The sequence below is a fragment of the Heterodontus francisci genome, chromosome 15 (assembly GCF_036365525.1).
Source record: "Heterodontus francisci isolate sHetFra1 chromosome 15, sHetFra1.hap1, whole genome shotgun sequence".
NCBI classification, from domain to species: Eukaryota; Metazoa; Chordata; class Chondrichthyes; order Heterodontiformes; family Heterodontidae; genus Heterodontus; species Heterodontus francisci.
Window position 1 is genome coordinate 33,792,288 of NC_090385.1, and position 15,496 is coordinate 33,807,783.

General features: G+C 43.9%; 1 protein-coding gene across 9 annotated transcripts in view; it reads left to right on the top strand.

Moving 5' to 3' along the window:
• Positions 1–15,496, top strand: part of LOC137377583 (glutamate receptor 3-like) — a 415,021-nt gene that overhangs the window by 177,596 nt on the left and 221,929 nt on the right. For all 9 annotated transcript variants that reach the window (XM_068047365.1, XM_068047356.1, XM_068047357.1 and 6 more), the window contains exons 4-5: positions 2,988–3,175; positions 7,046–7,099. In XM_068047365.1, the coding sequence (XP_067903466.1) occupies positions 2,988–3,175; positions 7,046–7,099 (242 nt within the window). The remainder of the gene's footprint in view (positions 1–2,987; positions 3,176–7,045; positions 7,100–15,496) is intronic.

Below are 15,496 nucleotides of genomic sequence, written 5' to 3' on the forward strand. Positions count from 1 at the left end.
CCCCCTCTCATGAACCTGTGAGCCTCATAATCAGAGGGACCTGTTCAACCCCACTCCCCCCAATCCTTCAGTAACCACAGAGAAGATCATGGGTGGAATTTTCCAGACTTAGTCCCTGCTGGAATGATGGGATCATTTACTGATCACACTCTGGCTTTCCCAACGTTCACCTGCACAGCATGTCTCAGGTCAACACACCTTGCAGCTCCATTCATCCTGCTCCCTGCAGGCACCACACATCCCCATCTGAGCAGCCAACAGTCGCACTCACCCTCAGTCTAAAGGCCTGCTACCCAACCCAAACCTGACAGGACCCAACGACATGTGTCGGCCTTGGGTCGGGTCGGATCAGACATGCTCTATCACCACCTCAGGTAAGTGACTTTGATGTAACTTTACTTTTTGGACTTTAAAGGTGGTTTTGCTACAGTTATTTTAAGCTTACGCAGGTAAGGCACAAAGTGAAAAACAGAAGGTAGGTTAACTGATGGTCGGGTCGGGCGCGGGAAAGAAATGGAAGGACTCGGGCCGGGTCGAGCTCGGGCTTAGATGGGGTTCTGTCGGTCTCAGGTCGGGTCTCATTTGCAGACCTGAGCAGGCCTTTACCTCAGTCTATTGCCCTCTTGCACCCATGCATCACGATCACCCTCCCAAATATTGTTCTTCCCTACTCTCCACACAAGGCATTACTAATATTCACACCTCTCTGCTTTCTGTCATTGCAGGAAAAAGAGAGCACACAACTTGACGAGAGGCAGAGACCTGGGATGGGGGATGGAGGGTGGTTGGTGGCCCTTCAGTAATAGTCACCTTGATGGCCACTAGCAGTGTATGCCCACCAGCTGCACTGGGAAGGAGTTCTTGTTCCAGGAGGCTGCAGATGTCGGCAGCGACCTGCCGTGAAACTCTGGGCCTCCTAAGGCACTGATGCTCAGACACAATGAGAGAGCTGATCCTCTGCCTGTACACCCTGTGTTGGGTGTCTCGCCTCCTTCTAGCTGGATTTCGGTGTCCATCCCATCTGGCCTGTGGAGGTGCATGCGGCTGAAGACAAGGCAGCTGGTGATGGTGCTGCTGCTGGAGCTTTTGGAGTTGTTGTTGGTGCTCCTCTTGTCTGTCATCAGAGGTGCAAGGTGCAAATGCAGTAGCTGCTCCCATGCTGTGGTGAAGGCCGGCAGCGGGGAAGTGCAGCTGAAGCTGAGTGAAGTGCCAGACAGATGAAGTGCCTGCCAAGAAATTAGAGGGTCACTCTGAGAGAAGAAGTGTTGGCTGGAGCCCTTCAGTTTCACTGATCAAAGCCTTCCCAGCTTGACAGTTTCACTGAAGAAGCTCTTCCCATAGCGCACTCACCTCAGTGACGCTGGCAAGTTGCTGATAGGTTAGGAAGCAGGTGCCCTGGCCCGTTAAATCCAGAATTGAGGGTTAAAACAGTTCTTAATTGGCTGTTTAAGTATCTCGAAAGGTTTCCTGACAGATCCAAAGGTGTTCCCCACTCACTTCAGAACCAAGCCTGGTGAAACCTGAAAGTGGGCGGGATGATGTCAGGATCCCGACCCAATGTCACTTTTTAGGAGATGTAACTCCCTGCACACACCCAAATCCACCTCCTCTTGCCTGGGAAAATTTTACCCATGCCTCTGTTTAGGAGAGGATGACTGGTATATTCATCCACGTTAAATTTGCACATGGAGATAGGGGACCAATATCTAGATTTGGATGGAATGGCAAAAGGGTAGCAATTGAATGGAGAATACGACCTGGGAATTCATTTGCAGCTGTATTATTAATATTTATAGTATCATTGCTGTGCGCTGGCAGCAATTATCATTAATTTATTGCTACTAGGCTGCAGTTTTGGCCGTCTGTACTCTTTTATAATTATCACATATTTATACTAATATTGGTATGATACAGTTGTGCTTGCATTTATTATTACTGGCAACTGCTTGCATTATAGCAGCACTAATTATTATTATTGGTACATGTATGTGTCTGGGGATCAAAAAAATAGGAGAGGTAGAGTTATACTTTAATATGGAATGTCAGAGGTTTGTACATGCTATTTTTTTCTTTCAAAGAGCTATTAAGTTTAAAACAAACTCAATAACTCAGTACAGCAGTAAAAATATGCAGTTGATTCATTGCAATCCAGATCCAAAAAAACTGTTCTAATTACTAGCCAGAATATTCCAGAAAATACCAAATCCAGACTCATGTTAAATGCTGCCTGTCAGACCACTTCATTTCAATGTATTATCCTGACATAATTTATTTATTTCAGAAACATTAGGCTGTACCAGTTCCTGACTTGATTTATTTACTGTAGCAGCAGAAAGTATCAATTTATCTGTCATAAAATGGATGGCCTCCTAATTGTCACAAACCTAGCATACAGTCAGGCGGAGCAGAGATAGGGCTTGCGAGCATGATTTTTTTTACAAGGATTTCTAACATAAACTAGTGGTAGCAATGTTAAGAGACCCTCCAAACAAGTGCAATTAGAGGATACTCACAGTTCGCAGTGACATGGCCAGTTTTATAGGTGGCAATTCATTCAGGCTGAGAGTTATGATGGATGGCCATGACAGATCGAGGAGACTTGGGCAAAATGTAGTTATGTATGTAACTTACCTATGTCCAACTTTCCACGATCTTTTAAGCATGTAATTGGTTTGCATCCAGATGATGTGCATCTCTGGGCTCAAATCCGGTGGAAAGTCCAACCGTTGCTCTTCATCACATCTCTTTGTGACTGTCAAGAACTCTGGGTCAGTGGTGTGTAGCACAAATCTGAAAGAAAGCTCTTCTGCAGAAGCTTGACTGGATTCAAACAAAATGTTCTGCCAAATTGGTTTCCTCAGCTCCTACCCGCACAATGGAACCAACTGGAGAGCTTTGCAACTGCTAAATAACAACCTCTACAAAATCCATCTTCAGAAATAATTCAGCACTTAATTCTTACATTTGTGCTTCTTTTCCTTTGTCAGGATATTCTATCCTTCAGGTAATCATGGAAGCTGCCGTTCAGAATAACTGGCAAGTTACAGCAAAATCAGTTGGAAGCATCACTGATGTGATAGAGTACAGGCGAATCTTTGAGGAAATGGACAAAAGACAAGAAAGAAGATATTTAATAGACTGTGAACTAAACAGACTGAATGCTATTATGGATCAGGTAACTGCTATTTGTGTAATATCTTCTTAAACAAAAAATAAATAAACAGTTGCTTTGTATTCACTGTAGTGGCACTGTGATCCTGTTAAACTTAGTGATGGTAATGCAATAGCAAACCTTTCTGTTCTAATGTAAAGCCACATCCATCCTCACGTCCCCACAGGACTACCTACTGATCATGTCCAATTTACTCAGCAAGAGTCCTGTAATCCTGCTCCCTTTGAGTTGCTGCTCCATATACACATTATAAGAGGATCAGTCTAATAGCATTAGCGTTGGTGGTGCTGCTTCTGTAAGATTGTAAGCTGAATTGAATAATGTGGTTTTGCAGGTCAACTCATCACACAGTTTATAGCCATAGTCATAATGTGTTACTTATATCTACTTTCCTCCTGCTTTTCTCTGCAACCGTTTAAGTAGAGAAATAAGTCTTTCTATACACAGGCTGGTGTGAACCCACTGTGCCACCCAAATTGGTTATTTCTGTTGCTTGATTGAAAATGTCTGATGGAACAGTTAGCTCTTCAGTCAGTAGAAAAGTGCCAGAAGTGCACTGAGTCTTTGCATAAAAGTGAGTGAAAAGACAAGCTTTGTAACTGTACAGTAAACTCAAAGTGAGAACATCTCTTGGAGGCAGTCTGGTTTATGAAGTTGCTTTTAAAATCAGGGCAGCACCAATAGCTAGACTTTTGCAGCAGATGTATTTAAAATCCTTTCATGGTGCCAATACGGAAATATAGTATAACAATTGCACCAAAAAATTATTTTGATGTCATAACACTCATTGATCTTACTTGGAGCTGTGCAATTGTGTAATTTCTCCATCTTGAATATATTTGAAGCAATGTAGGCTAATTTATGTTGCATTCCTTAAAACGTAGAAGAATGTTTTCAATGTGTCCAAAAAATGGTTTAAGTTACACTGCTAATGACACATGTTGAACATCAATTGAACAAAAAGCAAGAATAGTAGATGATCTTTGAATCTGACAAGAAAAGGCTGTTGAGGCTGAATCTGATAAGAAAAGTAATATAATGCAGGCGCATTCAAGAGTCACAGGAAAGGAGTTGGGGATGTTACCGTGTAAAAATGTTGATGCTGCTAGATCAATCGATAGGAAAGAAGAACAAGGGAATGGGTAGGTGTAATATATAAAGAAGCTGATGGAATCTGAACTCTTTATTGTACAAGTTGCCAGCCACTAGCGTAGAAAGGTCCATGGAATAAAATAGGGAGAGGGAGACAGAAAGAGATAGTAGAAACAGGTTTACTTCCTACATCTCTGACTAGACAGTAGGAGACAGAACCTTTAAGACATTTAAACGATAGCATGCACTAAATCTTCTAGTTTTGGAGCTATGTTTCCCCATAGAAGCCATGTTTTCATAACTCAAATTCCCCCTGTCCATTCCTACTTTCCTATAGCAGGATTTTATTTTAAACTGAATAAACCAAGCTGAGAGGCTGACTGTCAAGGTGCAAGGCACCATCAGATTTGGGAAACAAAAGCAGGAGTTAAGGTAAATCAAGAATTAATCTACTGCATTTTTTGAGGAGTTCTCTAGCATAGGGGAGAGCACTGATGGATGATGTCTACATGGACTTCTGGAGGGCATCCAATACAGTTTCACACAAGAGATTATTCTGTTATGACCAGGTGAGAAGGGGTCTAGGGGTTCCCTCTCAATGTTTTGCCTGGTTTAATCATAACAGGGTTTAATTTTAAAACACTGTGTTTTTAGCTTCCCCTCAGTGAATCCTTGTTCACTACTCCAATTGTAAGGCAAAGAAATCAGACAGGTTTCCTTAGATTTAAAACAAGAAAGATAGAAGTTTATTAATCTTAAACTCTAAATCTGGTTAACGACTACGAATATGCAACGTGACCACGCTAGCATACATACGCAATAAACACACACGCAGATAGAGACAGAGAAAGTAGAAAGAAGAAAGGGGAACAGTTTGAGGCAATATCTGTTAGGTATTTACTGTCCTTTAAGTTCAATGTGGAGTCTTTGGTTGCCAGTAAATCCTGCTGTTCGATGGGGCCCAGTTCATGCTTCAACTTGTTTCGATGTCAGAGTCTTTTATCTCTTGAGGTTTACATGTCTTGCCTGGGTCCAATGGCTTGGGAGAAAGCGAGAGAGAGAGACAGCCAGGCGAGAGACTTGCTTGTTCCAGCTTCAGTTGCAAAACTGCCTTCTGTTCCTTTTTCTGTGGCACAGTTCAAAAAACCCTAGGTTGCCCAGGTTAGTCATGTGAGTAGCTCCTTATTTGGAACAGTCTCTCCTGCGAGGTTTGTGGATTGTATTATCTTAGCAGTCTCTGGAATGCGCTTCCTTACACCTTCAATGTCTGGTGATCAAAATCCATTTGGGTTACTTGGAGCAGGAAATAGTCCTTTGTCCCCACAAGCAGTGTCTCTTAGTATGCAAAGGTCCTTCCAGCCCAGTGTCTGGTGATCTTCAAACAAGTCATTTCTTCACTCCAGCAACAGTTTAAAATCAATGTTCATATGACAAAATTAATATGCATCATTCTTGGCAGGTGGGGGTCTGCATGACAATTAGCAAAAATGAAAGTGCACAGAATTGGAGATAACCTTGTGCCATGGGTTGGTAATTGATTGGAAAGTAGCAGAAGGAGGCGAGGAATGTACTCTGTTTGGCAGGTAGTGACAAGTGGTGGTTCCCCAGGGATCTGTACTAAGGCCTCAGCTTTTCATCACATATATTAATGACTCGGATGAAGGAATAGTGGGATGGAATGTAGCCTGGATGTGCCCAAACCAACAGGCCTAATGCTGGCTTGAAATTGGTCCTCGGACCTCATTAGAATTTTATGCTTGTTGCGCATCGACAGGCAGATTATGGATTGAAATCGATGAATGTCGGGCTTGTCTTACCGACAACTGCCCAATAGTAAACCCCGGGAGGACTGTGGAGCGGAAAACAAGATGGTGAGGTAATTGCGAGGACTGAAACACTCCTGCTCTTCCTGCCTCCACAGAAAGAATCTTTAAAAGGAAATTTTAACAACATGTACCTTAAACATGTACCTAATATAGCAGTGGCAGTGGGAAGAGGTCTTTAATTGGTCACTTAAGGGCCTCAATTGGCCTCTAGGCAGGAAGGCTGTCCTGAACTATCCCTGCCCCTTGTAAAATTCTCCAGCGTTGGGAATGCAAGGGGCTCTCCACACCCCCTCCCACCTTCCCTTGATATTTTATGTACCCGCCCCCACCCACCTCCCTGAGTGTACATTGTGCCCTTTTCACCCCTGGAGCTATATATCCAAGTCGGCAGATGACACTAAGTTAGGAGGCATAGTATGCTGTGTAGATGGGAGCAGGAAATTGCAAAAGGACATGGACAGACTAAGTGAGTGGGCAAATCTGTGGCAGTTAAAGTTTAAGTTGGTAGTGTGAGGTCATCAACTTTTGATCCAAGGGAGACAACTCAAATTTTTTTTAATGGTGAAAGACAAAGAACTGTGAGGTGCAAAAGAATGTAGGTGCAAATGTACACAAATCCCTAAAAACAAGTGCACAAAGTCAAAAAGTAATGTAAAAGATTTAATGGATTGTTGGCCTTTCTCTGAAGGGGGTTGGATTTTAAAAGTGAGGAAGTTGTACGGAGCCCTGATCAGATCTCATCTGAAGTATTGCATTCAGTTTTGGAGAATGAATCTCGGGAAAGATATGTTGGATTTGGAGGAACTTGTACAGCTCTGATTCACCAGGATGATACTCCTATCTCATTGTGTTGGCTAAAACAATTATAGTGTGATGGTATTTTCAGTGGGAGAGACTTTAAAGTGCAGATCTGTTCAAACATTTTCATAGATTATCTTTTTCTTTTGTGACACAGGCTGTAAATGTTGGCAAAAACATCCGAGGTTATCACTACATGCTGGCTACTCTGGTAAGTGCTTTATTTGTGGTTGATTGAACGATTGATCAATGACATGACAGAGCCATAGGATGGTTACATGGTATGAGTTAGGAATTGATCTTTTACCTCTGAGATCACATCCAACCCAGACTAATGGATGGCTGACTGTAAGGAGCCAAGTGAAATTAATTTGGGCATTCTGAATCCAATGCCAAATGATTATTGGCCCACAGCACCAAACTGACACTAATTGTCAAGCAGAGAGACCAAAGAGTGGGTCCTGTAAGATATGGAAAATGTTGCACTGGTGTAGTAGACAGTTTGCTTCTGAAATTAGGCAGTGGGGCACGTCGTCCAACTCAGAGAAGAGTAGAGAGAACTTTACTCTGCACCAAACCATGTTATACCTTACAAAAGTAAAAACAGAAAATGCTGGAAATACTCAGCAAGTCTGACAGCATCTGTGGAGAGAGAAGCAGAGTTAACATTTCAGGTCGATGACCTTTCATCAGAACTGGGAAAAGTTAGAAAGGTTTTAAGCAAGTGAAAGGAGGAAGGGTGGGAAAGAGAATAAAAGGGAAGGTCTGTGATACGGTGGAAGACAGGAGAGATTAAATGACAAAAAAGTTGGTTGTGTAAATGAAAAGACAGTGGTAATGGAACAGGTAAAGAAACAAAAGATGTGTCTAAAGAAGGTGTGAATGGCAGAGTGATGAATAACTGTCATCTAAAATCAAAAACAAGAGAAAAATTAAGAGTAAAACCAAAACCTGCAAAGAAAGAGGAAACAAAATGGGGGCAGAGGGTTACAGTCTGAAATCAATGAACTCACTGTTGAGTTTGAAAGGCTGTGAAGTGCCTAATTGAAAGATAAGGTGCTGTTCATCAAACTTACGTTGAGCTTCATTGCAACAGTACAGTAGGCTAAGGACAGAGGTCGGTGTGAGAGCAAGGTGGAGAATTAAAATGACATCAGGAAGTTCAGGATCATGTTTGCGGACTGAATATAGATGTTCAGCAAAGCAGTCATCCAATCTGCGTCTGGTCTCCCCAATATAAAGCAGACCACGTTGTGAGCAGTGAATACATGTACTAAATTGAAAGTAGTACAAGTAAATCACTGTTTCACTTGGAATAGTGTTTGGGGCCTAGGACTGTGAGGAGGGAGGAGGTAAAAAGACAGGTGTTCCATCTCCTGTTTTTGCATGGAAGGGGAGGGCTGTTGGATGTGATTAAGAAGTGGACCAGGTATCGCGGAGGGAATAGTCCCTTCAGAATGCTGAAAGGGGAGTGGAGGGGAAGATGTGTTTGGTGTGGCATCACGCTGGAGATGACAGAAATGGGGGAGGATGAGCCATTGAATATGGAGGCTGGTGGAGTGAAAAGTGAGGATAAGGGGAGGGAGGGGATGGGATGAGAGCAGAAGAGTGGGAGATGGGACAGACATGGTCAAGGGCCCTGTCAACCATGGTGGGAGGGAATCCTCGGTTGAAGGAAAAAGACATATCAGAAGCATCGGTATAGAAGATTGCATCATCTGACAATATTCCGGCAATGGTACTGAAGACCTGTGCTCCAGAACTTGCCACATCCCTTGCCAAGCTGTTCCAGTACAGCTACAACACTGGCATCTAACAGGTAATGTGGAAAATTGCCCAGGTTTGTCCTGTACACAAAAAGCAGGACAAGTCCAGCCCGGCCAATTACCGCCCTTTCAGTCTACTCTCAATCATCAGTAAAGTGATGGAAAGTGTCATCAACAGTGCTATCAAGCAGCACGTGCTTAGAAATAACCTGCTCAGTGATACTCAGTTTGTGTTCTGCCAGGACCACTCAGCTCCTGACCTCATTACAGCCTTGGTTCAAACATGGGCAAAAGAGCTGAACTCCAGAGGTGAGGTGAGAGTGACTGCCCTTGACATCAAGGGCATTTGACCAGGTATAGCATCAAGGAGCCCTAGCAAAACTGAAGTCAATGGGAATCAGGGGGAAACTCTCCACTGGTTGGAGTCATACCTAGCACAAAGGAAGATGGTTGTGGTTGTTGGAGGTCAATCACCTGAGCTCCAGTGCATCACTGCAGGAGTTCCTCAGAGTAGTGTCCTAGGCCCAACCATCTTCAGCTAATTCATCAGTGACCTTCCTTCAATTATAAAGTCAGAAGTGGGGATGTTCGCTGATGATTGCATAATGTTCAGCACCATTCGCGACTCCTCAGATACTGAAGCAGTCCATGTAGAAATGCAGCAAGACCTGGACAATATTCAGGCTTGGACTGATAAGCGGCAAGTAACATTCGCGCCACACAAGTGGCGGGCAATGAACATCTCCAACAAGAGAGAATCTACCATCTCCCTTGACATTCAATGGCATTACCATCACTGAATCCCCCACTATCAACATCCTGGGGGCTACCATTGACCAGAAACTGAACTGGAGTAGGTCAGAGGCTAGGAATCCTGTAGCGAGTAACTAATCTCCTGACTCCCCAAAGCCTGTCCACCATCTACAAGGCACAAGTCAGGAGTATGATGGAATACTCTGCACTTGCCTGGATGAGTGCAGCTCCAACAACACTCAAGAAGCTCGACATCATCCAGGAGAAGCAGCCCGCTTGATTGGCACCCCATCCACAAACATTCATTCCCTCCACCACCAACACACAGTGGCAGCAGTGTGTACCATCTACAGGATGCACTGCAGCAACGCACCAAGGCTCCTTAGACAGCACCTTCCAAACCCGTGACCTCTACCAACTAGAAGAACAAGGGCAGCAGATGCATGGGAACACCACCACCTGAAAGTTCCCCTCCAAGTCACAGACCATCCTGACTTGGAACTATATCGCCGTTTCTTCGCTGTTGCTGGGTCAAAATCCTGGAACTCCCTTCCTAACTGTGGGTATACCTACCCCACATGGATTGCAGCAGTTCAAGAAGGCAGCTCACCACCTTCTCAAGGGCAATTAGGGATAGACAATAAATGCTGGCCTAGCCAGTGATGCCCACATCCCATGAATGAATAACAAAAAAGGAGATGGAGAAACTGGGAGAATGAAATGCAGTCTTTACAGGAAGTAGGGTGTAATGAAGTGTAGTTGAGGTAGCTGTGGGAAATCTGTGGACTTATAATGAATATTCATTGATAGCCTATCCCCAGAAATACAGACAAAGAAGTTGAGGAAGGGAAGGGAAGAGCCAGTGTTGAACCACGTAAAGATGAGAGAAGGGTGGAAATTGGAAGCAAAGTTAATGAAATTTTCCAGTTCAGGGCAAGTACAGGAAATGGCACCAATACAGTCATCAATGAAATGGAAAACAAGGTGAGGGAGGGCCCTGAGTCGGACTGGAACAAAGAACGTTCCATATAATTCCACAAAATGGCAGGCATAGCTAGGACCCTTGAGGGCACACATAGCAACACCTTTTATTTGGAGGAAGTGAGATAAGTTAAAGGAGAAGTTGTTCAATGAGAGAACAAGTTCAGCCAGGTGGAGGAGGGTGGTGGTGGATGGAGACTGTTTGGGCCTCTGTTCAAGGAAGAAGTGAAGAGCCCTCAGACAATCCTGGTGAGAGATGGAGCTGTAGAGAAATCGGACGTCCATAGTGAACAGGAGACGGTTTGCGCTAGTATGGAGAGTCATGGATATAGGTGGGAAGAGACTGGACAAAGAGGAAAAATGGAGTCAAGATGTAAAGAAATCAGTTCAGTGGGGCAGGAGCAAACTGAAACGATGGGTCTACCAGGACCATCCTGTTTGTGGATTTTGGGAAGGAGGTAGAAGGGGGCTGTTCTGGTTTGGGGGACTATGAGGTTGGAAGCCATGAATGGAAGATCTCCAGAGGAGCTGAAATCAGTCACAGACTTGGAGACAATGACTTGATGTTCAGCCATCGCGTCATGGTCCAAAGGGAGATAGGAGGAAGTGGAGGAGAGTTGATGTTCAGCCTCTGATAGGTAGAGGTCAGTTCGCCAGACAACAACAGCACCATCCTTGTCAGCAGGTTTGATAACAATGGTAGGGTTGGACCTAAGAGAAGGGAGTGCAGCAAGTTTAGAGGGAGATAGGTTAGAGTGAGTGGGGGAGCAAAGAAATTGAGACATCCAATGTCACGCTGGCAGTTCTCAATGGAAAAAGTTCAAGAGAGGGGATGAGACCAGAGGGAGGGGTCCAGGTGGAGGGAAAATATTGGAGATGGGTAAAAATATCCACTGTGCAGGTGGAGGCCAAAGAAGTGGGCATGGAGGCAACGGAAAAAGAGCTCAGCATCGTGTCAAGCTCAAAATTCATTGAGATGGAACTGAGGCCTTTTCTAACAACAGATCGTTCAGGGTCAGAGAGAGGAAGGTCAGAAGATATAGTGAATACACGTTAAAGGGAAGAAGGGATGGGGTGAGAGGGAAGTGAAGGGGAAGAAAGATTTGGAGGGCCTTTGCTACCCATGAGTAGTTGAAGCTTGTGATCTTTCACAACTGAAAGGAAGAAAAAATTATTTTGTTAAAGTGTCGGATGAGATGAAGGATGAAATGAAACTGTGGATCAAGACAGACTTGAGATAGAGTGAGTTGGTGCTGTTATACCTTACCCGGGAGAACTAGAATGCTGACACTTGGTGCTCAAAATGTGAAGTCTTCAATCCCCCAGCATTCACGTCCTTACCCAGCTGGACATAAAAAAAAATCACAATATACATTTTTTTGTAATGAAATTTGTAGCAACATTATTTAGGTTTCTCTTAGTAAGTTATAGTGGAATGAAAATTTCAAACATTGTAATAACATAACATTCTGTTTCAAATGTCAAGCTCAAAACCCTATCCAAAAATGTCCTGCCACATCCAGCCATGAATGGTGCTGGACCATTAAACAACTAATGAGAGGAAGAGGCTCCATGAACATCTCCATCCTCAATGACACCCAGCACATCGGTACAAAAGACAAGGCTGAAGCATTTGTAACTATCTTGAGCCAGAAGTGCTGAGTTGATGATCCAAATCGGCCTCCTTCTGAGGACCCCATCATCCCAGAAATCAATCTTCAGCCTCTTTAATTTACACAATGCGATATCAAGGAATGGCTTAATACAGCAAAAGCTATGGGCCCCAACAACATCCCAGCTGCAGTGCTGAAGACCTGTGCTCCAGAACTAGCCACAATTCTAGCCAAGCTGTTCCAGTATAGCTGCAATACTGGTATCTACCTGATAATGTACAAAATTGCCTAGATATGTCCTGTCCGCAAAAAGCAGGACAAATTCACTCCGGCCAACTACCAGCCCATTAGTCTACTCTCAGTCATCAGCAAAATGATGGAAGGTGCCATCGACTGTGCTATTAAGTGGCATTTATTTACCAATAACCTGGTCACCGATGCTCAGTTTACATTCTGCCAGGACCACTTGGCTCCAGACCTCAATACAGCCTTGGTTCAAACGTAAGGAAACAAACTGAATGCCAAAGGTGAGATGAGAGTGTCTGCCCTGGACATCAAAGCAGCATTTAACCAAGTGTGGCAACATGGAACCCTATTAAATTGAAGTCAGTGGGCATCGGAGATAAGCACTCCAGTGGCTGGAGTCATACCTACCACAAAGGAAGACGGTTGTGGTTGTGGGAGGCCAATCATCTTAGCTCCAAGACATCGCTGCAGGAGTTCCTCAGTGTAGTGTCCTAGGCCCAACCATCTTCACCTGCTTCTTCAGTGGCCTTCCCTCCATCATAAGGTCAGAAGTGGTGATGCTCATTGATAATAGCACACTCAATCACTCACCACCACCTTCTCAGGGGAAATAAGGGATGGACAATAAATGCTGTCCTAGCCATTCACAACTCCTCAGATTATGAAGCAGTCCATGCCTGCATGCAGTAAGACTTGGACAGCATTTAGGCTTGGGCTGGTAAGTGGCAAGTATATTTGCACCACACAAGTACCAGGTAATGACTATCTTAAACGAGAGAGTCTTACCACCTCCTGTTGACACTCAACAGCATGACCATCATTAAATCCCCCACCATCAACATCCTGCAGGTCATCATTGACAAGAAACTTAACTGCACCAATCATAAGTACTGTGGCTATAAGGGAATTCTGCAGCAAGTAACATAGCTCCTGACTCCCCAAAGCTTTTGCACCATCGACAAAGCAAAAGTCAGGAGTGTGATGGAATACTCTCCGCTTGCCTGGATGTGAGTAGCTCAAACAACACTCAAGAAGTTTGACATCATCCAGGACAAAGCAGCCCACTTGATTGGCACACCATCCGCCACCTTAGACACTCGCACCCTCCTCCACTGGCATAAAGTGGCTGCACTGTTTGCCATCTACAAGATGTCGTGCAGCAACTTGCCAAAGTTTCCTCAACGGCATCTTCCAAATCCGCGACCTCTACCTTCTAGAAAGGCAAGGACAGCAAGTGCTTGGAAACACCACTACCTCCAAGTTCCCCTCCGAGTCACACACCATCCTGACCGGGATATATATCGCCGTTCCTTCACCGTCATTGGGTCAAAATTCTGGAACTCCCTACCTATCAGCATATGTGGGTGTACCTTCACCACACAGACTGCAGTGGTTCAAGGCGGCAGCTCACTACCACCTTCTCAAGAGCAATTAGGGATGTGCAATAGGTGCTGGCCTCTCCTGCGACATCCACATCCCATGAAAAAAAAAAGTAAAAATCATGATCCAACTTTTCCTGTGCACATGCATTTTCCACCAGGTGGGAGGGAGTTAAAATCAGTCCTTCTGTCCTTTTTCTTCTCTTCATTTCTTTGATTCCTTTTTCATTTTGCTTTCTGTTTATTTATTTTGGTCTATCTTCACAGTTTCTGAATCTTTTCGCCATCATTTTGTTTGCCTTTTATATTGTTTGCTCCTTCTCACTGCTTCGTCACCTCGCCTGAGTTGATTTCATTTTCATAAGAGCAAAATTCTGTGGACGCTGGAACTCTGAAATGAGTACAGAAAGTGCTGGAAATATACAGCAGGTCTAGCAGCATCTGTGCAGAGAAAAACAGAGTTAACATGTCAGATCTGTGACCCTTCATCAGAACTGGCAAAAGTTAGAAATATAACAGTCTTTGAGCAAGAGAAAGGGGGGAGGGGAAAAGAAAAACAAGAAGGAAGGACTGTGATAGGACAGAAGGGGGAAGAGATTAAATGACAAGAGATGTCATGGATCAGAATGCAAATGGAGTGCGAAATAGTTATAGGGAAAAACAAATTACATGGTTAAAAATAAATTAAACAAAGAAAATATAATAAAATAAAAACTGTGTACTTCTTTCAATTTAGTAATCTGCATTCGCTGCTCACCGTGCGCTCTCCTCTACATTGGGGAGACCAAGCGCAGATTGGGTGACCGCTTTGCAGAATGCCTCCGCTCGGTCTGCAAGCATGATCCCGAGCTTCCAGTTGCTTGCCGTTTTAATTTACCACCTTGTTCTCATGCCCACATTTCTGTCCTTGGCCTGCTGCAGTGTTCCAGTGAACATCAATGCAAGCTTGAGGAGCAGCACCTCCTCTTCCAATTAGGCACTCTACAGCCCTCTGGACTCAATATTGAGTTCAAGAATTTCAGATCATGAGACCCATTTTTTTTTTTTTTAATATATTTTCTTCTTTTTAAATTATTTATTTTTTAAATATATGCTAGTCTTAAACTTATTTTTCATGTTTTTGCTTTCATACAGAGCTGTTCACTATTCGGCCATTAGCACTCTCTCTGAACTCATGCTTTGTCTTTCACTACTACTATTTAGCACTCCATTTGCATGATCCATGACATCTATCATTTAATCTCTCTCTCCCCCGCCCTTCTGTTCTTCTTCCCCCTTTCACTTGCTCAAAGACTGTTACATTTCTAACTTTTGCCAGTTCTGATGAAGGGTCACAGACCTGAAACGTTAAATCTGTTTCTGTCTGCACAGATGCTACTAGACCTATCGATTTTATTTTCCCTTGCCTCACTGTTCTGTAAAACTAAGATAATGAGCAAGAGGTGCACTGCCAAATAATAACTTCTGAGGCGGTAGAAAAATTGGACTGTCTGAAACTAATAGTTGAAATGAACAGTTTGCAATCGACAAGGCCCAGCCAGCAATCTAGGTTACACTCAACATTCCCTCTAAGCTGTGTGGGTGTCCAGCTGCATAGCAATCAACAATGTACTGCGGAGAGGACAAACAGGCAATGTTTCCTTTAAAGATGTGCACACGCGCAGCCGCGTGGTAATCTTAAAGGGTCTATGCAGTGCAACAATCCAGCCACCCACCGCAAAGGAAAATTAGGGGGACCATTAGTTACACTGATTATAAATTACACTCTGGCTGGTATGAGAGCCTGTTCATGTCGCTTATACATGCGTGCAAAGTTCTGTCCCAGCCAGTGAATTTTCAGTGTCTCAAGAGTGAGGACTGATACATCAAC